Source organism: Typha angustifolia, chromosome 13, assembly GCF_048772165.1.
Source record: "Typha angustifolia cultivar Huaian chromosome 13, ASM4877216v1, whole genome shotgun sequence".
In the NCBI taxonomy this organism is placed as follows: domain Eukaryota; kingdom Viridiplantae; phylum Streptophyta; class Magnoliopsida; order Poales; family Typhaceae; genus Typha; species Typha angustifolia.
Genome location: NC_133251.1, coordinates 17883987 through 17907906, shown reverse-complemented (window position 1 = coordinate 17907906; position 23920 = coordinate 17883987). Strand labels below are relative to the sequence as shown.

Genomic DNA, 23920 nt, shown 5'->3' with positions numbered 1-23920 from the left:
TTTGACCAAAAAAACAAAAAAAGACTTTGATCGAGATTGCTCAACCTCAACCAAACACGAAACAACCGTGTTCGTGGATGCCAACTAAGACGAAAGGCAAGTAAGCATCAGAGCTTCAATGGAGAGTTTATATCAAGCAAGAACGCATCATGGAATTCCAAAAGGCGTGCTTAAAATGACGGGGAAATTAAGAATATTGGATAAAAGCATCGGATTCAAACTCTATACCGAGTCTTGTTGCGTCTTTATTTGAGTTACGAATGGATAAGTCTGGACTGCTCCATGATCGAAAAAAGACTGTTGAAAAACTTCTGATCAGATGCCAAATCAGAGAAGGTCAGTCAGTGTCAGACAATAGTGGCGCATTTATCTCAGGCAAGCATGCAAAATGAGTCACTCGGAACAACAACAACTCAAGGAACTCAGATGAGACCCGGCAAACTATTGGACTTCCATCAGAGAATTGACTTTAAAATTGATAGATGAACTCCTGAAGACTAATCAGGGAAGACAGGAAACTTAGTACATTTCTTGTAACAAGTCTAGACTATATACGAGCTTCCCAAAATGGATAAGTACTCCCCCAGATATCATCGTTTAACAGCTGAACTATTCAGGAAACAAATAGGATTAGGGAACTTAGTGGTAGAATAACCTGCACAATGCCATGCCTGAAAGCAGTTTTGATAGCACAGTAATCTGAGACCATAAAATGAGGCGCAAGTAGAATTGCAGAAACATGATCAAGTTGTATGTATTTTGACTGACTTATCGGTCAAATATCATCTCTCTACATGTTAAAACTTTTTACTAAAATTTTACAGGGAAAACAATGTGACATAATGCTCGAACATATCATGGAGTTAGTAATGTGTCACCTGCAAATTGTCTCTTCACTCTTCATCATTAACTTCTTCCTCTTCCGGTTCATCCACATCATCCTCATCATCATCAAGTGCATCTATCAAGTATCACACATTCCTTTTTCAAGTCTATTACAAACCACGTATATGGAAATAATTTATTGAGAAGCATGATACAGTTGTTATTATGAAGAGATCCACACAACGGAGAGCATAAACACAGGAGTATAGTACAGCATTATTCAGCATTCTCCTGATTTATCATACACTATTAAAGGTGAAAATTAATTAGAAAAATGCAGTACAACAAAAATATATGGTAAATCCAACTATCTGGTTTCTAGTATGACCATCATTTTTCTTATAAATGGTAGGCAAAGCTAAACGCTGTTGCCATAATCTTCCCACTTATCTTTCTGAAGGACTAGTAAGTGTACTTATATTGTTGATCCACTGTGTAAATTTCCTTGTACCTTTTAACAAGAACCTCCATCGTTCTTCTTATGGAAGACAAACTATCTCGAATTACAATAGAGTATAAATTTCTTGTCTATATGAAGGCAGCGATTGGCTTTATAATTCCTCATCTCTGGGATACAACAGATGGGCCACCTTTAGTTTTTCTCTCCCATTTAATTCTTCACGAACTTATAATATATGTTTGGGATAGTGTCAGCAGATTACTCCACCTTATTAGTTATACCTGATGTACTTAAAGTGTCTAGGTACAGTAGCTACATCATAAAAACATGGAAAGTAAACATGCTCACAGTAATATCCATTCATCCAACAAGTCGATACGTGTATAGAATCTAGATCAACTCTGGTGCTTCTTCCAGTGTACAGCCCAACTAAATTAATTCCATAATATCAAGAAATCCCATGAGACTAATTTGACATAAGTTAATTTAGGAACTAACTAGCTTAATCCTGCATAATTCTGAATGTTAGCATCTCCTTGGCCAAGTATTTCTACACTGTTTGTGTCTGTTGTTATTGGTCTGATTGTCTAGCACAAGTCTGATATTTTGCATATATAACAAAGAGCATTTGCCTAGTTATGTACCTGTAGACTTAGATGGTGTGGCACTTTGTGCTGGTGCATTGACTTGATCTGTGGTATCAAGAAGATACTGAAGTTCCAAAAGTTGCAGAAAGGACTCCGTTTGGGAGTTTCGGCAATGACCTACACATAGTGAAAGACTAAATGAGAAAAAGAATGTGCAATGCATATAGACAACTCATGTGTAAGAATGCACGGAAGCAACATATCTACAAAACTCAGTCAGAGCACAGTCAACATTAAATGGTTTAGTGTCAATAGTTCTGAAGAACAAGGATTGCTTCTGAAACTTCCATGACTCTGTTATTGCTCTCACAATACATGCTTGATGACATAGAGCTCGAGAACAAGCAGGGGGTAAATGGTTAATAGTGAAAGAGAATACATGAATCCAAGGATTTGAGTTTCGGCCGATCCCGAGTGGGATCGGCTGAAACGGATCGGGATCGGCTATAGCCGATCCCGATCCTCGGTTTCGGCCTGGCCTGCTGCAGGTGGCTGCTTGCAGCCACCTGCTGCTGTCAGCAGCAGTAGAGAGAGAGGGAGAGAGAGAGTGAGGGAGAGAGAGGAAGGGAGAGAAAAGGAGAGAGAGAGGGAAAGAGCAAAAGAGAGAGAGTGAGAGAGAGAGAGGAAAGATTAAAAAAAATGGGGCATGAGAGAAAGAAAATGGAAGAGAGAGTGTGGGAGAGGAAAAGATTAAAAAAAAAAGGTGAGAAAGAAAGAGAGAAAAAGATAAAAAAAAGAATGTGGGAGAGAATGAATAGAAAAGAAGAGAAGGAGAAAAAGATATTTTTACTTTTTAGGCTTTATATGTGAGTAATTATTATTTCTTATTTTCTTATAATTTTTTCTAAATTTTTAGAAATTTCTCTAACATTTTTAATAATATTTAGAATTTTATTTAATTAAAATAATCCGATCCGATATAGGCAGCCGATACGGCCGATACGGCTGATATAGCCGATACGTATCGTTTTTTCGGACGGCCGATCCCGATCCCGATACCGATTTTTGGAACCTTGCATGAATCCCATCAGGAGAAACAAATCCAACAAGAGAAGTGGACTCCTAGAATCCATGGGTCTCAGTTAAGTTTAGCATCGGAAAACGTACGTTTTTACAATTGGTGCTACAATGCACAAGCGGTAAGAGAAAAACATCTTATAAGAGTGAAGAATAAATTTTCAAAACTTTGCGCATTTCAAATTTCAAATTAGATTACTACATTGGGAAGAATATCAGCAAGGTTTTAACTTTTAAGTGCCACCCGGAAAGTACTGCACTAAGCAGCACATCTTGTGCCAACAACTTGATAGCACAAAAACAATGGTGGCACAGTAAGGGGGGGAGAGAGAGAGAGAGAGAGGAGGCAGAGGACGAGAACCAAAGGTAACAGGAAAGCAATTAGAGGGCGAACAATGGAAAGACGGAGACAAAAACAGGGCTTTAAGATCGGTCTCGGGTATGATATGATCCAAAATACAACCCCAAATCCCTAGATTATGAACATAGCTCTCCACCCTCAAATCATCCCTCCTTTCATCCCTCATCAACATGAATGCTGGCCAAGGACAGACGCAAGAGTTGCACCGGAACTTGGTAGGACTTCAATTTGTGTTGTAGGAAGGATTAAACAAAACGAATTATAGTCTAACCAAACAGAGTATGGGGAAGAAGGATGATGACAATAAGGTGGTGGCTGTGCAAAACCTAGAGGTATAGAACACAAATCTTCAAGTAAATTCTTACAAATACAGTCTGGAAACAAGCCTTTCAGAAAGTCTACCAAAGCTAGGTTTTATTTGGGAAATAAAATACACACAAAATGTGTAAAAATTCTGAAAGTTACCAGTAAGAAATGGACTTGAGAGTTGATGAGAAGGATCATAGGATGGGGCAGACTGTAGAAAATCAAAAGGTTTGGCCCCTCTAGCATCTAACTTTTGCCTCACCCACTGCCGGTGACCTTGCACGTCATGCTGTTCAACGCTGATGAGAACATTGATAAACTTTTAGTATCTCAGATATTGATAGAACATGAAACTCATCAAACAGTACTTAATAATCAAGATAGAAATAAGATCCCACCTCAGATTAACTGATTTTCGAGTCAATGGGAAGGAACTATGAAACATCCGCGTTATTGCAAGCCACTCTTCATCATACTGAATTTCATAAGGCCCTGGATCGGATTTGATGTCAAGAATCTGAAAAGGCAGAGATAATTGTCCCATGGAATCTAGCAACTTGCTCATCAGAACTGAAAGTAAGTACCAAATACAGTCATGCAATACCTGCAAAAATTTGCGCCCACGGAGACACTTATCAAGTGCAAGAAACTTAGTAACAGGCCCATCCTCCCCATGCTGTATGATAGCTGGAAATTTACAGTGAAGATGAGCAGAAAACCAATAATTTGGTCTCAATTTGTTTAGCAACTGTGCAGCAGGCTTGCTACCTAGGGTTCTCTTCTGGACCTAGTAACAATTGAGATATTCCATTAGAAACTTCTGCTGAAAGCAGGAAAATATAAAGATTGGAACATTTCTTTCACAACACAATAAGGTAAAGTAAATACAACTCCCCAAAACGGAGAATAATTTATTTGATTACACTGGAGAGAAAGAAAGGAGGAATAAAAAAAATCATCTTAATACAAAGATTTCTATAAGAAACCACAGGCAATCAACACAATGAAAAACTTTTGTGATATAAGAAATCATAGGCAAGCTTTCATGATAGAATAGCTCTACCAGGATATTGCATCTAGCTGCATACAAAATCAAGCTTATAAGCTGCTGTTGCACCCAAAGTCCGAATAGACCTTGCAAGTTCTTATCATTGACAACTAAAAGCGAAAAGGAACTTGCAGGAATATTATCATAGCCAGCAAAACAAAGACAATTTTCTCCCTTTTACTGAATTTCCTTGCACAACAAAATGCAAAAAGCTTTTATTTCTTACTTGTTAACAATCAAGAGCGATCGAATGATCAGAATCAAGTATTCAGCTTTTCACCAAAGCATACCATATGAAATAATAGGTTAACAAATTTGAAATTACCTCTTCTCTGAAATATGGTTTAAGTCGAACAAGTTTCTGCCAGTTTCCATACTCGGTGATGCCGAGTGGCCAATCATGCGACAAGAATATATCTATTGGTTCCTTAACACTCATAAGCTTTAAGACATCATAATGCCGCACATGGTATACCGACCGTATGTCACTCTCATTATATGGAGTCCTCTCATAATGCCCTGCTTAAAAAATAATCAGCCATAAATCCACATATCAAGTACAGCAAAATAGAATCAATAATATACAAAATATCAAAAAATATTTAGAAAATTATGGTTCACTAAAAAAGCATTAATCTGATCCAGTAAAATAATTGACTTTTTTTTTAAGTTAAAGATAAAAAAGGAACAATCACATTGTGATTAATACATATAGAAGATAAGTTGCTTATTAATGTTATCTATATCTCAAGTATGAATCCACAGATTCAAAGTCAAACTTGCCTAAAAAGTAATGTTGTGGCTTATAAATTCCTGAAAGCCCTCCTATTCGGATGTTGCCAAACTTAATAATTCCAGCATAGCCCAAGAAGTAAATGTTAGGCGCAGCCCATCCTCCATAATACCTAGTAAAAGAGCCATTAACAGTACATCATAATGCCATCAGAAGAAGAAAAGGAAGGATGGCAGACACTAAGAGAATAAGTGTGCGAGAATTCTGTTAGACCAACAGACACTGAGAAAAAAAACTGATAAAATCACAGAACATGTTTTAATATGTTTTGCAAAGTACTTTCCATTAAATCTTAAGTATACTCTTCAACTTTCTAATTTCTAAACATTTTTTATGGCTTGAAACTTGCAGATTTACTAATTGTACTCCTAAATTCTGTCAGAATACACAAATCTCCCCTGAGTTTATGGTTCTAAAAGCAGTCAGATAACAATGCTGAAGAAATTAAGAGCCAAAATGAATACAGAGTTGTTCATACATTTTCAAAGCCAGTTATCTAATAATAAAACAAACTTACAATTCCCACAAGTAATTAGACGCCTCATGATTTCCACCAATGAATATGGTCGGATATGGAGCTACTTCTTGTCCTGAGTAGTACTTCCAGAATGACTTCATATCACGATATTTTGGTTTGACATTTAAGCTCTGAAGGTCATTTTCGTTCCTAACAGCCTGTTTAAACAAAAAGAGGAAAAGGGCAAAAGAGAAGTGTAGATGACAGGATAAGATGAAACCCGGTATCAAAAAACTGACTAGAAAGAAGAGAAGTCAGCGATTAATTAACAAATTTAAAAAGGACGATATCTTTTCTAAGAGACCTTGATCAATATGGGCAATAAGTCTCGGTTTAAACTCCCTGGAATTGCCTCATCGTTCATGAACTCAAAATTTAGTTTTTCTTTCGCAATCATGCATTTCTGCAATTATAAGAATTATAGCTGGAAGGATCTATTACAACAAAACAATTACCTGGAAATCTCCGCAGCATATGAGGAGGTCGATCTTGGTCTTCTCCGCTTCCTCCAGTTTCTTCAGCGTCGCGTATACATTGTCCAGCTCACCATGCATGCATCCCTCCACCGCTATCTGATTCCAAAACGTAGAAGGAAGGCAGACGCTTAACAGCACAAAACCCAAGAAAAGGTTGAAGAAGGTAGATTGATCGGTTCTCACCTTCATCTGTGGAATCTAGAGAGACGCCAAAGGACTTGAGCGGTAGGGAAACGCAAAAACCCCTAAAACCTAAGAGGTAATTGGGCTTTGGAGAGAGAGAGAGAGAGAGAGAGAGAGAGAGGCGCGCGAGAGGTCGTTGGTATCATAGCGGAGTATCCATTTGTTAACCCGGATCCGCGTAATTATGTTAACCCGGATCCGCGTAATTATGTGAACCCGTTCGAGGGAAACCGGAACTTTGTGAGGGATGTTTTGGCCCAATAAGATGATGCGGTCTTCTGAGAAGCTGTTAAAATAAACGAGCGAGGATCCATGCTACTCGAAAGCTTCTACCCATATGAGATGAGTGGCCTCCTCTTTCGTAGACGAGGAGAAGTGAGCCGAAGGCAAGGTGCTTGACGAAATGCGTCTATGACTTATGGTTACATCCTTCTAGTTCTAAATCAAGACATGAGACGATCAACTTTCCTTTTACTGGGTTCTTGGGATTTGGCCAATGCGGATAACTGACGGCGGCAGAGTTGGTGAAGGCGATTGCGGATCCCTTCCTCCACCCTAGCTACACGAATCCAATCACGGGATGCTTCCGGCCCCCGCTATGTCAAACGATTTTCGACACGGCCGTGGCAAAAGTACTTTCTCCCACTGGGTTAGCCATGGGGAAAGTATGCTGCACCCCGAGCTTGGAATCGGAGTCTGAGCTCAGGGAGGATATTAAATAAGACGATGTGGGCGTTGTGGCGTTCAGCGTTCTACGTCTGGAGAGGGAAGCGTTTGAGGCTTTACGAGCTCACTTCGTTGGCTTTGTGCGGGCCCTTGACTTGGCGCCGTTCTTGTTGCGGTAATTCTTTATCGACAGTAGCATATGAATTTTTAAAGGACTTACATTTGGAGTCGACTGGGATTATGGACTTTTAGTTTCAGTGTTACTGGGTTGTATAGTATGAAATCTTTCTTGCCTGTGATTTCATGTTTCATGACAGGAAAATGATTATATTGCACAACGAAAGGTTGAGATACATGCTGGTTAGTTTAGTAATGCTAATAAAGTAGTTTACTGAGGTTATGCTAGTTGCAGAATATTGTATAGTATCCCTATGTTTTTGTATCTTCCATGCACTAGTTTAACAAGAAGGTTGAGTCCATAGTTTACCGAGGTTATGCTAGTTCCCCCCTTCTCTGCTAAGGTTTCCCCAACTTTGAGTGCTTCCCCCCACCTCCATTATCTAATACCTGGTACAACTCCGTTTCTGTCTTACCCTCCTCTTGTCGTCTTTACTCCAATCTTCCCTTTCGTTTCTTTCAAACCCTTCTCTAGCTTCCACTCTGCTATCCTTTATCCCAATGGAGATCTCTGAAGAGGAGATACTTAGAAGGTTCTCAGTTCTCTTAAAAAGACTCTACCATCACTCTCACGAATGAACACTTAATCAAGACTCAAAATCCAAAACAGTGTGTCATTGAAAAGCTGATCACTAATCGTCCTTTCAATATGGTTGGTCTCAAGAACACTCTAGCTCCTCATTGACAGATGGAGAATTTGGTATGGAACTTCTTGGTTATTTAACATGGACTTATTAGTTTTGGTAGATTTTAAACCCAACCTCTCCCAGTCAAAAAATTGTGCTTCAAATACTGCGAGCTCTAGGTGTAATTCCATGGGCTCCAATTGGAGTATCTTCCATTGGAAAACTGCTCTAGCCTTAGCCTCTGCGGTAGGCACGCCGATTAAGCCTAACTCTCTGAATACTTCGAAATGGTCCAGGCACGTTCTAGCCCGTGCTTCGGTAGATATCACAAGTCTGCTTAAAAACTCTCTCAACTACCCTCATTGATGGAAGTCCATTTGACGTGAAGGTTTTATTATATGAAAGGCTCCCTAGATAGATTCTGCAGCTTCTGTGGACAGATAGGGCAAGAAATGAGTGAATGCATTCTTCAACGAGATCTTCAAGCAAAGATTGTCAAAGAGCACCCCTCCAAGAGAAGCAAGCTAATGAAAAGATTTGTCAACTTCTCCTCTCCTTCTCGTCGGATGAGCGGTAAAGATCTCGGCCGGCATCGTTGAGAGCATGGATCTTTGCCATTAAGTTCCACCTTGGAGGAGGAAGGCATACACGGAGGTGGAGACAATAAGACAGAGAGAGTCTTTGCATCATGTGGTGTTCTCAAAGACGAGGGAAATGCTAGTCCAGGCTTTTAGGCCTTATTTGGTTAGACACTGAGCTCTCTGAACTCAATTTGTTAATTTTATTTTTTTAATTTAATTTTTTTAAAATAAATTTAATTAGATATAAAAATAAAATAAAATTGATGTGACAGCGGTGCCAAGTTGTATAGAATTGCTTATTATAAGTGAAAGATGAGAGAGCAGTAAATCCTTTTTCCTTTATTTATAAGTTCATTTTAGAAACTCATAATTAAATTTATTATTTATTCCCTGTCTGTATGGAAATGATGCCGATCCATTATTTGATTGGTGGGTCCCCACGTCCTTACCAGTACTATATCACCAGTCAAAGCTCCTCCGTGTCTCCTCGCTAGCTCGAGTAGAGAGAGGAGGCAGAAGAAATCGGAGACGGCAATCGCTATGGAGCGTCGCGAACTCGGTAACACGGGCCTCAAGCTGAGTTGCCTCGGCTTCGGCGCCTCCCCACTCGGCAACGTCTTCGGCCAAGTCAGCCCTGACGCCGCCCTCTCCGCCGTCCGCCGCGCCTTCGAACTCGGCATCAACTTCTTCGATACCTCCCCGTCCGTGCAAAACCCCCCCAAAACCCTCACCTTTCCTTCTCTCCCTATTCTTACTATTATATTTCGATCCCGTAATTCTTTTGTAGGTACTATGGTGGCACGGTCTCCGAGATGGTTCTCGGCAACTGCCTCGAAGCCCTCGCCCTTCCCCGTAATGACATCGTCGTTTCCACCAAGTGCGGACGCTATGCCGACGGCTTCGATTTCAGCGCCGAGAGGGTTACCAAGAGCATCGACGAGAGCCTCGCCCGCCTCAAGCTCGACTACGTCGACATTCTCCATTGCCACGATATCGAGTTCGGATCCCTCGATCAGGTCCTTTTTCCTTCTCCTCTCCTCGATTCTTCAACAAAGGTCTTTACCTTATTCTGTTGGGGTTGTGATTTAGATCGTGAACGAGACGATTCCCGCGCTCCAGAAGATTAAGGAGGCAGGGAAGACTCGATTTATTGGGATCACGGGTCTTCCTCTCGGGGTCTTTACCTACGTCCTCGATCGGGTGCCGCCTGGGTCGGTTGATGTGATTCTTTCCTACTGCCATTATGGAATCAATGATACGGCGCTTGTGGATTTGCTTCCTTATCTGAAGAGCAAGGGGGTTGGTGTGATTAGTGCTTCTCCGCTTTCCATGGGCCTTCTTACTGAGAGTGGTCCACCGGACTGGCACCCTGCATCTGCACAACTTAAGGTAGTTCTTTTTCTTGGTTTGCAATGTGATTCTTTAGGCTGTTGCTGAACTTATAGAGAAGATATATTTCATTAGAAAGTTGTAAAGATTGCAACTTTGAAGTAATTACCTGATAAACTGATGCAAGCGAAAGTACTTATTTGATAGTGCATATATTTTATTAGGTATAAACCATGAAGCTGGTCAAATTAGAAGATCTATTTCTGTGTATGTACGTATGAGTTGTGTATCTAAATTCTAAAGAATAACTAAAATGAAAGATGTATATATATATGAACACGACATCCTGTTAAATTGCTCACTTGCAAGATTCTTATAATTTTCATCTATTATATTAGGCGCAGTTGTTGTCCTGCACGTAGATTTACTTCATTTAGCATTTCGACATCTTTGATCTTAGTATGCAGTTGGCATTGCATAATTATTTGCTGTCTAGGTGTTGAACAAACTTTAAAAATCCAGTTGTATTTGCTCCATTTTCAGTCTGCTTGTAGAGCTGCGGTAGATCATTGTAAGAAGAAGGGGAAGAACATCTCAAAGGTAGCCCTGCAGTACAGCTTGATGAATAAGGAAATTTCCACTGTGCTTGTTGGAATGAATTCTCCCAAACAGGTCTGGAATCATTTCTCATGTATATGAACCCTCCATGAATTGTTATTTTCAAGAGTTCTTTAGGGAGTATTATTGTTCCATTAAGTTGTCTTTGATTGTCAAGGTTATCCTTTTGGCCTAGCAGATACTCTGGTTCTGATTATTTTAAAATTGTTCTGTTTTCCTCCTATAGACTGTAGAAGAAGATTGTCATAGTTTAATATATTTAAGATGTGCACGAGTAGGAATTAGATGGTATAAGGATATCTAAAAGTTTTGGAAGAAGAAGCACCTAAACTCATTGGATAATCATGTAGGCAGCAAGGTTGACATGATCACACCACAGCTACCATAGTGATTGATAAGAACTGATCAGGTGAATTTGACATATAGTTACCAGTTACATAGGAACTTCTTATCCATATCAGATTAGCTGAGAACTTATCCACTGAAGTTGATCTCTAGTTGCACTTAGAGCTTCCTACTTTTAACCGATAGCAGCTAGTAATTCCACCATGTGACCCTGTATTCTGGTTTATCATGAGTTACGAGTTTTATTATAGTGTCTTCCAGACATGCCATGCTGAGGGCCAAACAGATATATGTAAAAATAACTGAGTATTATTCTTATATAGCTGTTACTGTAGAGTGTATGTTCCTATTGTATCAACGCACTACTTGCAGGTTGAGGAGAATACTGCTGCTGCATTGGAACTATCTAATGTTGGAATAGACGAGGAACTTTTGCATGAAGTTGAAGCTATCCTACAGCCGATTAAGAACCAGACCTGGCCCAGTGGTATTCAGGAAAGCTAAAGATAATTCCTAACAATAAGGTAATGCACTAGGAGTTGCTTCCTAATGTTGTGCTTCATAGGATTTCGCATATCCATTTTAAAGCATGAAAATTTGCAGATCTGATTTGCTGGCAGTAGATTTATGAATCTGGAGGGTGAGGAAGAGACAGAAATGATCTTTTAATGTTCTTGGAGATTAATCTATTTGAATGTTCTTGGATATTGCTTTGATTTAAAATAACTGGATGCTGTCGCATTAGTTGTCTATCTAAATCCAGTTGTTTGCATCAAAATAAATGATAATAACTTTGGTGGATCAGAACATTGATGTGCATGGTGATGTTCTTATCCTGATACTTGATTATTTGAAGGATGGGTGGAGAGCACCTTGTTCTCGCCTAGGGCATATGCTGAGGAGAATGAGCCCACTGAAAAAGGAATGAATTACATTCCAATGGTTCCCCTATTTGTGCTATGCTAAATCTGGATGAGTTATCTCACCCTTTATGATGGAATAATTTGTTTTCACAGGTACCATTGTCCCTACCACTCCACATGGATAGCTAAACTCCCTGAAGTACCTTTGCAGGATTCAATGCCAAAAATTGTTGAACGTAAAACCACTTCAGGTTTATGCCAAAACGTATATCCGATTGTCCCAGTAGCAGGATGTAGCAACGGCCAATTAAGGGGTGCCTAAAGACATGGTATCTAAAGATATTAATCAGCTTAAGTTAAAGGTGATTACAAGAGGATCATCACATACTTGGCATAACTTTGTCCCTCAGACTACAATGGACCATGTTATCATCAATTATCATCAGAAGGAACGGAACCAACAAAGAGGCTTTGGTACTCATTTGATTTTATAACTCCTGTAGCCAATTCTCTGCCCAAAAACTTGTTGGCTACGGGGCGGATAAGACCGCCCAGCATTTGCTAATACATACACTTATTATCATACAGTGGCACCCAATGCAACCAATCTCAGGAATTTGAGATAAAGTAGTAACGAGTTTAAGTCAGTCATATGGGCTTCTGTCATCATCAACGCGATCTTCATTCACCAAGGGTCTGCTCCTGGACTTGAAAAGGATTTATGGGATGAAAACATCAGCTGAGATGACCCATGTTCTCCTATAATCCTCTCCTCCTATAAATGTCCTGTCCTGTCTTTCGGTATCCAGATCTAAACACTGCCTAACGTAGATCTTGTTAAGTGAAAAAGAAGAAAGGAAATGGACCCATCAGTCACGGTTTACACTCACTCCAGCTGACACAATCACATTGAAACAAGATATAGAAAGCAGGAACTGATTCAGCTTCATTCAACCACCAAGTTGTCAGATCTTTTCCACAAGATGCCAACACCAGTGCCAATTGTGTCAAATTCAAAGCTGAAGCAAGTTACCACTGTCGTCAGTCAATTGATACCTCCCATCAAGCAAGTCTTCATAATTGCATGATCCTGTGGAGTCCGACGGAATGAAGGAGCCTCCATGCATTATAATGAGCCTGCATCCCTGGAAAAAGAAACAGTACAAGGCAATACAATGTTCTGAGTCACCAACCATCATGTTTGAAGTTACATATCCATATTAATTAAGACAAAAGCATCACGAGGGTTGGGGTTTGATTTGAAGATGTGAGCGGCAGCACTGCCCCCAGCATGCCACTTACTGCATCAATTATAATTTGGACGTGCCACAGAGGAGCAAGATTAACCAATGAGGCCAACTGTAACACATCGAGCTAAGATTTTCTTTTCCTTTTCTGATTAATCAACTCCCAGTCCACCTTCTTTTGCGTGCTGGTCGCTCCAGTTTTACCTCTATATCAGCAGCTTCATTCTGGGAAGTATGCACTTCATTCTCCACCTTTCTGTTTGTTCCTGTCTCCTCACCTGGCAAGAGAGGTTTGAAGCGCTCACTTCGTCTCTTAAGCTTAGCTACCGTGTCCAGATGGCGATCCCGATTTTCCCCCATCTTCTCCGCAACTTGACCAGTATCACCACCCTTAGGATCCACATCGCCAACATTATCAGTACCTTCAGTGTTACCAACTACATCTTCCTGTATGATATCAACATTGGAACCTGTAACCTCCTTTGCAACCTTAGAAGTAGAGAATGTCTTTGTGCTGTCAATTGTAATATAATCTCTCTCATCGTGGCTAGTCCAACGCTCCAATTTAGACCGTCCCCTTCTCGAATCCTCTAGGTTCTCATCATCCGAAGCAAGATCTTCATCTTCTTGCTTCATAAAAGAAACATCTGGTTCTTGGTGAATTTGGGTATGCCCCTTTTTTGATAATATTGCAGAAGGGATACTACTGCTTTCTTGCTCACTTGTACCTCCCATGATGCTCTGATCAAGACGAGGTGGTAAATTATTCACAAGCATGAAATCTCATAAGATGGAGTTTGCTAAGAGAATGCAGCAAGTAACTAAGTTTATACCAACCTACATCAACACGGTAAGTTTATCATGTCATACTTCTCATTGTGACTTCTTATAAGAAGCCTCCAGCATATGAAAATAGTCAAAGTTTACTTCCTGATATCACAGAGGATCAAATCCTATAGAATATCTGAAAATCAAGGAAGAAAAATCTGGAAACAAAAAAATTGCAAAAGCAGCTTCTGAAATCCGTGTATATTGATTAATTTTCATATGATGATTTAGCCAATTTCAGGTAGAGGTAACTTCAAGTTAGACATCCCTCCTGATTAAAGGTAAAAGAAGGGTATTTACACATAAGCAAGGTAACATATCCTAGATGAACGCCATCCTCATTTCCGAGTGACACATACTACAGTACAATTTGGAAAGCTAACTAATGTTTTTCTTCAAATTAATATAGAAGCCTAGTCTTATCAAACAAACAGCAAAATTCTGCCAGTTATCAAGTCATACCTTCTTATTGCGGTTAGCAATGCTGTCCTCATGCCTCCCTTTGCCAGGTCCCCGTGTGTTTTGCTCAATAGGTTCTTTCAATTTTTTTGTACTTACACTGTTTCTTTCCCTATAGATCTGTTGACGATCATGGTAAGGGTTTGTTCTTTCATGCCTTGAACCTCTTTCATCATTGTTTAGCTGCTTGTCCCGTGAATGCGCATCCCCACGTCCTTTATGGTGCATAGCATTCTCTTCCCCAGATCGATCTCTCTGGGGCCTCTCATTTTGCCTTCTACGATCTTTTTCCTGATAATCCTTATCAAAACCTATGGATTTCGAGTCCTCCTTATCCCTGGCACTCCCCACTCGGCCACTCCTAACTGCTCCTCGTCCTTCTTCTCTCTCACGGTGTATCAATGTATTATCATGGGGTTGCTTGTGCCGCTGCCTATCCTCATTCTCCCTGATACGACCGCCATCATCTTTGTGTTTAGCGGAATAATGTTCCTCTGCCTTGTCTCTCATTCTAATGCTATCTTCTCTTCTCCTCTGATCTATACCATCATCCCTTTCCCTCTTACTCCGGCTGGAATCTTCCCTGGCGCGGAAACCATGCGAGGACTGTTCCTTATCAGCTTTTCCTCTCTTTAAATTTTCTTCATCCTTTTTTTTCCTAATGTGAGAATCATCTAAGCTATCACGACGACTCATTGTGGCATCATCTCTCTCCCTCTGCCTTGAACCCCTATCTTTACTGTGGCCTCTCCAATCACCATCATCCATCCGTTTTTTCAGATGAATATAACCATCTCTATCATTCCTTTCACTTGACCTCATCTTATCCCTCTGTCTTGAACTTGCTTCTGCACTCTGCTCCCGCCTTATTTCTTCAACTCGTCTACTATGAATATTATCCTCTCTCCTGTGCCACACATCTGCTTCTCTAGGCCTCTCAAAACTTCTGCCTCGAACAGCATGTGTAGAGGCAGAATCAATATCTCTATGTCCATAAGGGTGATATATATCTTCCTTCCCTCTGGAAGCTATCCGGCTTCTATCAATCTCTCTAGCATCCTGATGGTATTCATCCTTTGGAAGAAGATTAGGTTCCTCCCTTTCACGGCGCCTTTTTGAATCACTCATCCGCCTAAGACGGCCATCTTGCATTACTTCTTCACCTTGCTCAGAATGCCTCTGATATTCCTTACTGCTCCCAGATTTTGCTCTACTATTGTCACTATGTGAGGTCCGTATTTCACCTTCATCGCAATTATCCTGAATAACAGGTTGTTCAACCTGAGAACTTAGCTTTTGCTTTTTGCCAGAACGAACTAAGCTGTCATTGACAATCTCACTGGATACATGAAAATCCGAATTACCATCCTCTCCTTCTGCTTCAATGCTATCACCCAGAGCAACCTTGTCATCATGTTCATCAGATCTATCTTCACTGCTCAACTCCTTTGAAGCTTCAACTGCAACAGCAGGTGATACTTCCAAAGTCTCGTTAATCTCAGTGCTTTCAACCTCTCTGTGATCATCATCATGCTTGTCTAAACTGGCAGGTTGGCAAAGGATTACATCATCAGAATTTTCGCCACTCATGCTGGAGTGCCTTCTGCGTGATATACCTTCAGGCGACCTGAAAAATATCAGAAAGTAATTTTATTCTGGATATATTTTACTTATGTTTGACAAGAATAGTCAATAACTTATTCCATTTGGTTTTCACTTTTCACAATCCATAGACAAAATTTTGTGAAGAAATTAAGAACGGGGAATGCACTAAAATGAAAGAACTGGGAAACCCAGTAGTGGCAACAACAAAGAGATGCTTTGCATAATTTGACTTATGTATTCAGTCAGCAAGACCTGAAGTAGATGCTAAATCCATGTACATTTTATTGCTTCCAATGTACACAAAAGCTAGTGAAAAGATGTGCCTTTAAAAAAAGTCTTGCCACTCTTTCTAGGCGCTTCTTTCTTCAAGGTATCATCTTCATGCATCGAAAAGCGCAACTGCACATAACAGCAATATACTCACCGAAACCTAAAACACTAGGCATATGATCTGAAGAAGATTGCAAGCTAAGTTCTGGATCATAAGAGTCTATGAGATGTCTGTGATGTAGCTTAAACCACTCAGACCTTACCTGCAAGAGCTGTTGTGGTGTTGCTTTGTGATAATTATAAATCAGTTGACCTAACAGTTATTGTAAGAGTTTGGATATCACATTACAATGCAAGTATAGAATGTAGCAAGAGATATGTCATATAACTCTCAGAGTAACATCTCGATAAACCTTTCCTAAAAACTGATATAATATACACTAATCTTCTGTCAAATCTATAAAGTTCCAGTATGATATTCAAAAGAATTCATGGTTATCCATTTCACTGTTTTTTGTCATTTTCATGTTACATGGGAATGATGGTCTCTACCAAGGTTCCAAAAATCGGTATCGGGATCGGGATCGGCCGTCCGAAAAAACGATACATATCGGCTGTATCGGCCGTATCGGCCGTCTGTATCGGATCGGACTATTTTAATTAAATAAAATTCTAAATATTATTAAAAATGTTAGAGAAATTTCTAAAAATTTAGAAAAAATTATAAGAAAATAAAAAATAATAATTACTCACATATAAAGCCTAAAAAGTAAAAATCTCTTTTTCTCCCTCTCTTCTTTTCTATCCCTCTAATTGTTAGTCTAAAGTATTCATTCTCTCCCACATTCTTTTTTTTATCTTTTTCTCTCTCTTTCTCACCTTTTTTTTTAATCTTTCCCTCTCCCTCCCTCTCTTCCATTTTCTCTCTCTCTCATACCCTCTTTTTTTTTCATCTTTCCTCTCTCTCTCACTCTCTCTTGCTTTTTCCCTCTCTCTCTCTCTCTCTCTCTCTCTCTCTCTCTCTCTCTCTCTCTCTTTTCCCTCCCTCACTCTCCCTTCCTCTCTCTCCCTCTCTCTCTAGCTGCCTGCTGCAGCCGCCTGCAGCAGGCAGCAGGCCGAAACCGCTGGATCGGGATCGGCCGAAACTCGAATCCTTGGTCTCTACGCGCGACATACATGCAATAGCCAAAAAACAGCTGTTGACATTGGGACGTCTGCACACATAGATCTGTTGATTATATCCTACAAAGTATAGGAACCTCTGATTAACCAATGATTGTATTCAATAGCAGTTAAGCAGCAGAAACAGAACTTCTTCTCGCGACAGTGCAACTCGCTTTCTCGTAGGCAAACGGTCAGCTTTGTTGAGGCAGGGATGGGAGGAGGCCATACCACAAGGAAAGGTCCCTCATCTGGTTCTAATCAGCTTTTTTTTTTTTTTTTTGGCATAATCAGGTACGACAGATTTTGAGCATCGAGAGACACCTCTTGAGGACTGTATCAGACCATCAGTGCTTTACTTTGTAGGTAAGCCAATGGCATTGTTAGCATAGAATTATCCAAGTTATAAGCAATGAGTATCTACATTTTATCTAGCATTACTACCTCAACAAATCCACCATATATCTGTCCAAATAAGAGATATAATCATCCCACAAGGTAACATGATTGAACTAAGCACACTTAAAGCAAGTCTGCAATGAATAATATACCTCTCACCACGATGTATACCCAAAGCTCCACCATGTACAGGACTCCTCATTTTAGAACTCGAAGGGTACTGAACAGGTGCCTCAATAGAGAAGGGTGACAAATCATCTCCTTTGGTTGGTCGTCTAGTAGCATCCCGTTTATTCCCCTTGAAATTATGAGGCAAGGGTTCCACATATTCTGATGTAGCATGTCTCTCAACCTCTTCAATCTCATGGGAGCCTTTAAAGCGATCTCCTTGGAAAGCTTTATCAGGTTGTGCTACTGCACCATTAAACCCACTTTGATCATCCAAAGAGTCCTCCAACGCAATCTGTTTATGGAAGCCTTTAGTTTGCAATATACGGTACTTTGATGTTTTTAATTAATACATACTACCAAATGAATATAGAAGATCAAAGAATAAAACAAAATATACAGCAGTACAGTATTATTCTAATTCATATAGAAGATGAAAACTCACCTCTATAATTGCATCTGCATCACGCATCCGAGGTGGCCTGGTGTCTATAGAGGGAAGGCGTTCACCATAACCACCTTCAACCTGTATGGCTCTCCCGGTTGGCTGGATGACAATTATCATAAATATAAAATTAAGAACTAGGTACTTTAAGAATGAGGCAATAAAGAAAGATATTTTGATCTTAGAAATAAGCAGCAACCAGAGGCTGTAAAATATAGTAGTTGGGAAATATAAAATCTAGGATATCAGACAAGGACAAGATCTTACTAATGGTGGTCTTATGTTTACAGGTCCTCTTCCTTGGCCATTAAAATCAACTAGGCCAGTATCTGCTTTGCCATGATGCCTGTTATCAGAGGAAATATCATGATGACCTGCTGCAGCAGCAGCAAGTTCAGGGGGTAAATCTGGATCATACTCCTGAAATCATAAGAACAATGAAAAATTAAAACATAAGAGAGAGAAATCAATGACTGTCTATAGCATCCTCAAAGAAAGTATAACCTGCTCCGATCGCCCGCTCTCGTAAACGCGGATTTTGCTTTGCATCGTAGACTCCAAACGCAGTTGGCCCTGATAATAATAGATAAAGACAAAATTCCTTAAAAGGTACATCCAAATCTAGCATAAAAGAAGTGAAAAATAGGCAATCACTTGCCAGTTGTTTGCAGTAATCTTTCCACTTCTCCTCATCCAGTCCAAAGTTGAAAAAATCTGAAATATCAACACCAGGATGTCTCCATGGTTTTTCCTCAAAACTATCAATCTCAATATCAAATACTGTCCTGAAAAATTAAGCAATTGGAAAACGAAAACATCAGAATCTAGAAATCCAGAAAAGTACTGTTTGGTTTTTAGTGATTTCATTCATGAGGATCTCCACAGAAATCAGCTAGCACACATCCTGGAATTCCCAGGAAGAAAAGCACAGATGATAATCAATTTATCCATAAGTTGATCGTAAAGGACTACTGGTAGAAATAAAGTTCTGAGACATAAAACGAAGATTCAACAGTCCATACAACTCATAGCCTGCAACATATCACTCTTGGGATTTGGTAGGGGCATTCATCTACAAGGAAATTTTAGATAAGAAGAACACAGATAAGATGCCACCAAACACATTAAAGCTATACCTGCTGCTACATAACAGAATTACACGCATTTTGAAAACTATCCTTATTTGTTTTAAAAAAACTTTGCAATCAAAACTTGTAAAAAAAATAATGGATCAGTTGCTAGATTAAGGAGCACCATGCCTTATAATAACATACTGAGAGCATATTATCCATCTACAATGAACCAGCTTTTATTGCATACCCCGCTACTAAGCTAGTGAGCCATATTTTCATAAACATCCAACAATAAGGAAAAACGAGGAAATCCAACTTCATGATCATATATTATGTAGTATGCAACAAGAATTGTCTACCATACTGGTCACAGATGCAATCTGACCCATGCTGTAATGGACTATCTAATTATACAGTAAACAAGAAACAACCTAAACTGCCATCATCAACAAAACCAAAATTCAGAAACATTTTCATGGAATTAAACCAAAGAAAGAAAACTATATTTGCAACAAGCATGTCAACTACCATGCTTACTTATGTGGGGGAAGGCTAAAGTCTAGTCCGCTGCCAAAAGCACGGGCTGATGAATTATTGGTCCAAGCCCCGTAACTAGAAGGGAAGCCTTTCTGTGCATTTGTAATGCCCCTACCTCCAGCAGGTCTCCAATCACCTCTCCCTCGACCAGCAATAGGTCCAGAGGATAACGAAGGACGAACTTGACCTGGAAGGCCTATAGCGCCACTGATAGGGCTCCCAGACACAGGTGCTGCACCAGGTCTTATATACTGCATTACAAGGAAAATAAGAATCAGTAACTTAGGAGGACATAAAACATCGAGAGATACAAGATCACTGAATTGCCAACCAATCACTGTTGAATGCTCTGAAAATGAAAGTTGTAAGATATATGACACTCAAACTGCAGAGTGTTTCTCTCGATTATCAATACACAACCAGACTCATAAAATGGAAAATTAGATAACACAATGGTCACTAGTTGTGAAGCTATGGCACCAAGAACATTTTCTCAATTTATATTGATTTTCCAAGAGTAACTTCTACTGCTGAACTATCATAAAGGAATTCAATGTTTGGAATGAGTTAGAAATACATTTCCCAATACATCGTAAACTAAATATGAGATCGAAGAACAATAAAGGTGAACCATATCCAGTCAGTATGCCTCATCTGCAGGAATCACTTCACTTCAACATCAGAGCATTTTTTGCAACTAACTCCTTCCTTTCTGCAGAACTTTTAGAAACATACTGCAATAACTGCCAAACTTAAGTAAACAAGTGAAAGAGAGGTAATCAATCTTAAATAGTGGATAATGAGCATAAAAAATTATCAGGTTAGATCCCACAATATACTCAAGATGAAATGGAATATCTGGTATGGAATAGATGTTAGAACATTTTTTGCGCACCAGTCCAATGTGAAACCTTAAATCAAAACTCTAATTAAATTTCACGTTGCAAATGATTTGTTTCCCAATTTTATAGTCTCTCTTTTGTTGATCATTTATATCAAAAAAACTAACCAAAAAAAAAGCTCCTATTCAATCCTTTGACTGACTCATTTGTTTCTTAGGTTTGGCCATAACAGGTTTTTATCCGAAACAAATATATTTAGAGCATTTCCAAGAATGTACTGTGAATGCAAAATGAATTCAGATCATTTCCAAATGATTACTATTACATGATAATTAAAGAAAAACAAAAAGCAATTCGACAGGACAAAGAAGTCAAATTTACAATTTCTAAGAGTACTGCTTCGACATCACGACATAAACTTGCTCAGAAAACTGACCTTGAACATAGAATGATGTTGTGCATGGAATCCATGATTGCTGTACCCAATCCTTGTAGCCGGAGCAGACCCAACAACACCGATCCCTTTCCCTGCCTCCCCCAAATCCTTCACATCCCCCACGGCCTGCATACCCTCCTCCCCCCAATCTTGCTCATCCATGGCTGGAAGATGGCGATGTTGCTCTTCGCCACCGGTGACAATAACCAAATCCTCTTCGCCATCTTCGTCGTCATCGTCCTCGATTCCATCTTTCTCATCCCTATCACCGGGGAGCAACCCGTGGTTGTTATCATTCAAGACGATCTGGAGATCATCCTCGCTATCGCTGTCCCAGTCCTCGCTTGCCGATGGCTTTGAATCCCCGCCGTTCAAGACAAGAGACGGCCCAATAGCAGCCGGAGCGGCTGGAGTCGCCGCGAGGCCAGGAATCACGAGGACATGACCCAGATCGCCGACCTCCATGTTCTCCCCAATTCCACCATCCACTTCTTGATTCCCAGACCCCTCGGTCTCAGCCATATTAGCACCACCCTCTGGGATTTCGGAAACCCTAGCTCTCTCCTCTTTTGAAACCCCAGAGTGACCCTCCTCCCGAGGCCGGACCGGGACATCTTCTTCATCGTCGTCGTCGTTCCAATTCGCCGGAGGCTCCACGGCGGGAGGGGCGCGCCCAAGCATCCAGCCTTCGCCCCCGTCCTCCGAAACGGATGCATCTATGGTTTTCGGATCGTGGGAGGTTGATCGGAAGGGTTGGATCCGGTCGAATGAGATGACGCCGGCGAGGGGATCGGGGGATGATTTAACTGTGGCGGTGGAAGACGAGAAGGGGCGTAGTACGTCGGTGTAGAGATCGCCGAACTCGTCGTCGTCTTCCATCTCCAAAGAGAACTTCGTCGGAAAGAGAGGAAGGAGTGTGTCGCGAGGCGGCGGGGTTTCTGCAATAAATGGGGTAAATATAAGAGTTAATTTTTAATGTTGGTTATCTCGAACTTAAATTAGATCGTTACAACTAATTATTTAATATTTTAAAATAAAAAAGTAAAATATAATATGAAATACTTATTTTTGCCGAAATATAAATTATCAACATCAATTACATCCGATTAGAAAAAAAATTTAATTATATTTTACCTCCGTATACTATGTATCACTTTGTCCTCGTGTACTATAAAAACGTATAAATATTCGCTAGACTTTTGAATACTACAACCCTTAGACACCGTTAACCGAAACTATGAAATTAACTTTTTAAGCCAATGTTGTTCTTTATGTGACAAGAAGATAAAGAAGTCATTGCTATAATTAGAAATGTGATGGTCTCGTTCCTAATTATTTTCTTATGAAAATCTAACTGAAAATGTTTGGGAAAGAGATACTTAAAATCACTTCATGATAGCAGCTTCTTTCTCGTTGCTTCCTTAACTTCTCCAATATTCAATAATAACTTTGAGGGTTAGATTATAATAAAAGATAAATTTATATATGCAGATTTAACTAAAAAAAATACTTAGGAAGAAAATGATATGAAAAAAAAGAGAGGAAGCATAAGGAAGAAGATGAGGACAAAACTATCCAAAAATTAAATTTTTAGCCATTATAAGAGTAATTTAATCTATCTAAAAATAATATAATGTTTGTACTTGAATTTTAACTTCTAGAAAGAGTAACATGTCAGTAGTAATATGTGAGTTTAATTGTAGCTTTTAACCTCATTTGTCATCATAATTCTTTTGTGCTATATTTTCTTAGATAACCTTACCTATAATTATTGAGTTTATGAGACTCTAATATTCATTAATCTGACAACATACAAATTGATAAAACCTTGGTTTGAAATAGTTGACAATCTTCCCGAATGCTTGTTACTTCATTTCCTCCAGTGCCAGATAAATTCAAATAATCTCAGAAGTGATGGCAAAGTTTGCTTCTTCTGTTTGCTCCAGTTAAAGAGTACATCGTGATAAAGGAAAATAATAAGACATTTTTCTCCTACCACTTGTGCATTGTAGAATCAACTATAAAATTTCCCTTTTCCCATGCTCAACTGTAGCTACGCGGTCAAGAAGCTGTTAGGATTGAATGATTTCTTTCTTCTTGTGGCATTGCTGTGTTCTTCTCTCTTCCCCTGTCAGCCATTTTCCACCTTCTTGGTCTTGAGCCATATCTCATCGATCACGTATGACAAGAACAATAACACTGTCATGGAAGTTTCAGAAGCAAGCAATCCTTCCTTCTTCTTGAGAACTATTGACGATAAACAATTTACGATGACTGCTTCTGACTGAGAGACTTTAGACACTGTTGCTTCCTTGCATTCTTACTCATGAGTTCTCTACATGCATTGCTCGTTAACTTTTTCTCTCATTCAGTCTTTCAATACGTGCATGTCATTGCTGGAACTCACAAACAGAGTCCTTTCTACAATTGAGGAGGCCATTCTATCTCAGACGGGTTGAAAACCTATAGATTTTTAAGCCATTGATCAATCTCCTGGAGCATCCAGCTGCGGCAGATCCAAATGGAGAAGAAAAAGGCGTCCAAGACAACGAAGCAGAGCAATCAACTGATAAATGCACAGAAAATTAACGTAATCTATCAGTAAATAACAT

The 23920-nt window shown here is 39.6% G+C and overlaps 3 protein-coding genes across 4 annotated transcripts; 1 reads left to right on the top strand and 2 right to left on the bottom strand.

Annotated features, from left to right (window-relative positions):
* Window positions 1-694: 694 nt before the first annotated feature.
* On the bottom strand, window positions 695-6746 carry LOC140773865 (lariat debranching enzyme). The gene is made up of 10 exons (XM_073116638.1): window positions 6634-6746; window positions 6430-6546; window positions 5975-6132; window positions 5448-5569; window positions 4990-5183; window positions 4221-4403; window positions 4015-4133; window positions 3776-3915; window positions 1930-2049; window positions 695-961 (listed from the first exon to the last, which is right to left on the bottom strand). Exons 1-10 carry the CDS (start codon window positions 6637-6639, stop codon window positions 894-896), a joined length of 1227 nt encoding a protein of 408 aa, XP_072972739.1. The 5' UTR covers window positions 6640-6746; the 3' UTR covers window positions 695-893.
* A 2422-nt stretch (window positions 6747-9168) lies between these two features.
* Window positions 9169-11782, top strand: LOC140773658 (L-galactose dehydrogenase). Its single transcript, XM_073116339.1, has 6 exons — window positions 9169-9384; window positions 9471-9699; window positions 9773-10072; window positions 10556-10684; window positions 11348-11499; window positions 11579-11782. Exons 1-5 carry the CDS (start codon window positions 9224-9226, stop codon window positions 11477-11479), a joined length of 951 nt encoding a protein of 316 aa, XP_072972440.1. The 5' UTR covers window positions 9169-9223; the 3' UTR covers window positions 11480-11499; window positions 11579-11782.
* Window positions 11783-12292: 510 nt separating this feature from the next.
* LOC140773657 (FIP1[V]-like protein) lies at window positions 12293-22254 on the bottom strand. Of its 2 annotated transcripts, XR_012106503.1 has the most exons (10): window positions 21309-22254; window positions 20031-20281; window positions 19079-19205; window positions 18925-18993; window positions 18688-18840; window positions 18421-18522; window positions 17960-18270; window positions 14376-15999; window positions 13141-13826; window positions 12293-12983 (listed from the first exon to the last, which is right to left on the bottom strand). XR_012106503.1 is itself a non-coding variant. In XM_073116338.1 (9 exons), exons 1-9 carry the CDS (start codon window positions 22185-22187, stop codon window positions 13242-13244), a joined length of 4101 nt encoding a protein of 1366 aa, XP_072972439.1. In that variant the 5' UTR covers window positions 22188-22254; the 3' UTR covers window positions 12293-13241. The 2 variants fall into 2 exon arrangements, 1 of the variants encoding a protein (XP_072972439.1); XM_073116338.1 differs by having other exon boundaries at window positions 12293-13826.
* Between the last annotated feature and the right edge of the window lie 1666 nt (window positions 22255-23920).

Bases quoted from the DNA above. Each gene is read 5' to 3' on its own strand.
- LOC140773658 (XM_073116339.1), top strand. From the start codon at position 9,224: ATGGAGCGTCGCGAACTCGGTAACACGGGCCTCAAGCTGAGTTGCCTC. The intron at 9,385-9,470 runs GTCCGTGCAAAA...ATTCTTTTGTAG, and splicing joins AACTTCTTCGATACCTCCCC to GTACTATGGTGGCACGGTCT. The intron at 9,700-9,772 runs GTCCTTTTTCCT...GTTGTGATTTAG, and splicing joins AGTTCGGATCCCTCGATCAG to ATCGTGAACGAGACGATTCC.
- LOC140773657 (XM_073116338.1), bottom strand. From the start codon at position 22,187: ATGGAAGACGACGACGAGTTCGGCGATCTCTACACCGACGTACTACGC. The intron at 18,523-18,687 runs GTAAGATCTTGT...ATTGTCATCCAG, and splicing joins TAAACATAAGACCACCATTA to CCAACCGGGAGAGCCATACA. The intron at 13,827-14,375 runs GTATGACTTGAT...CGTCTTGATCAG, and splicing joins TTGCTAACCGCAATAAGAAG to AGCATCATGGGAGGTACAAG.
- LOC140773865 (XM_073116638.1), bottom strand. The intron at 5,570-5,974 runs GTAAGTTTGTTT...CTCTTTTACTAG, and splicing joins TCTAATTACTTGTGGGAATT to GTATTATGGAGGATGGGCTG. The intron at 4,404-4,989 runs GTAATTTCAAAT...AATTGTTACTAG, and splicing joins AACCATATTTCAGAGAAGAG to GTCCAGAAGAGAACCCTAGG.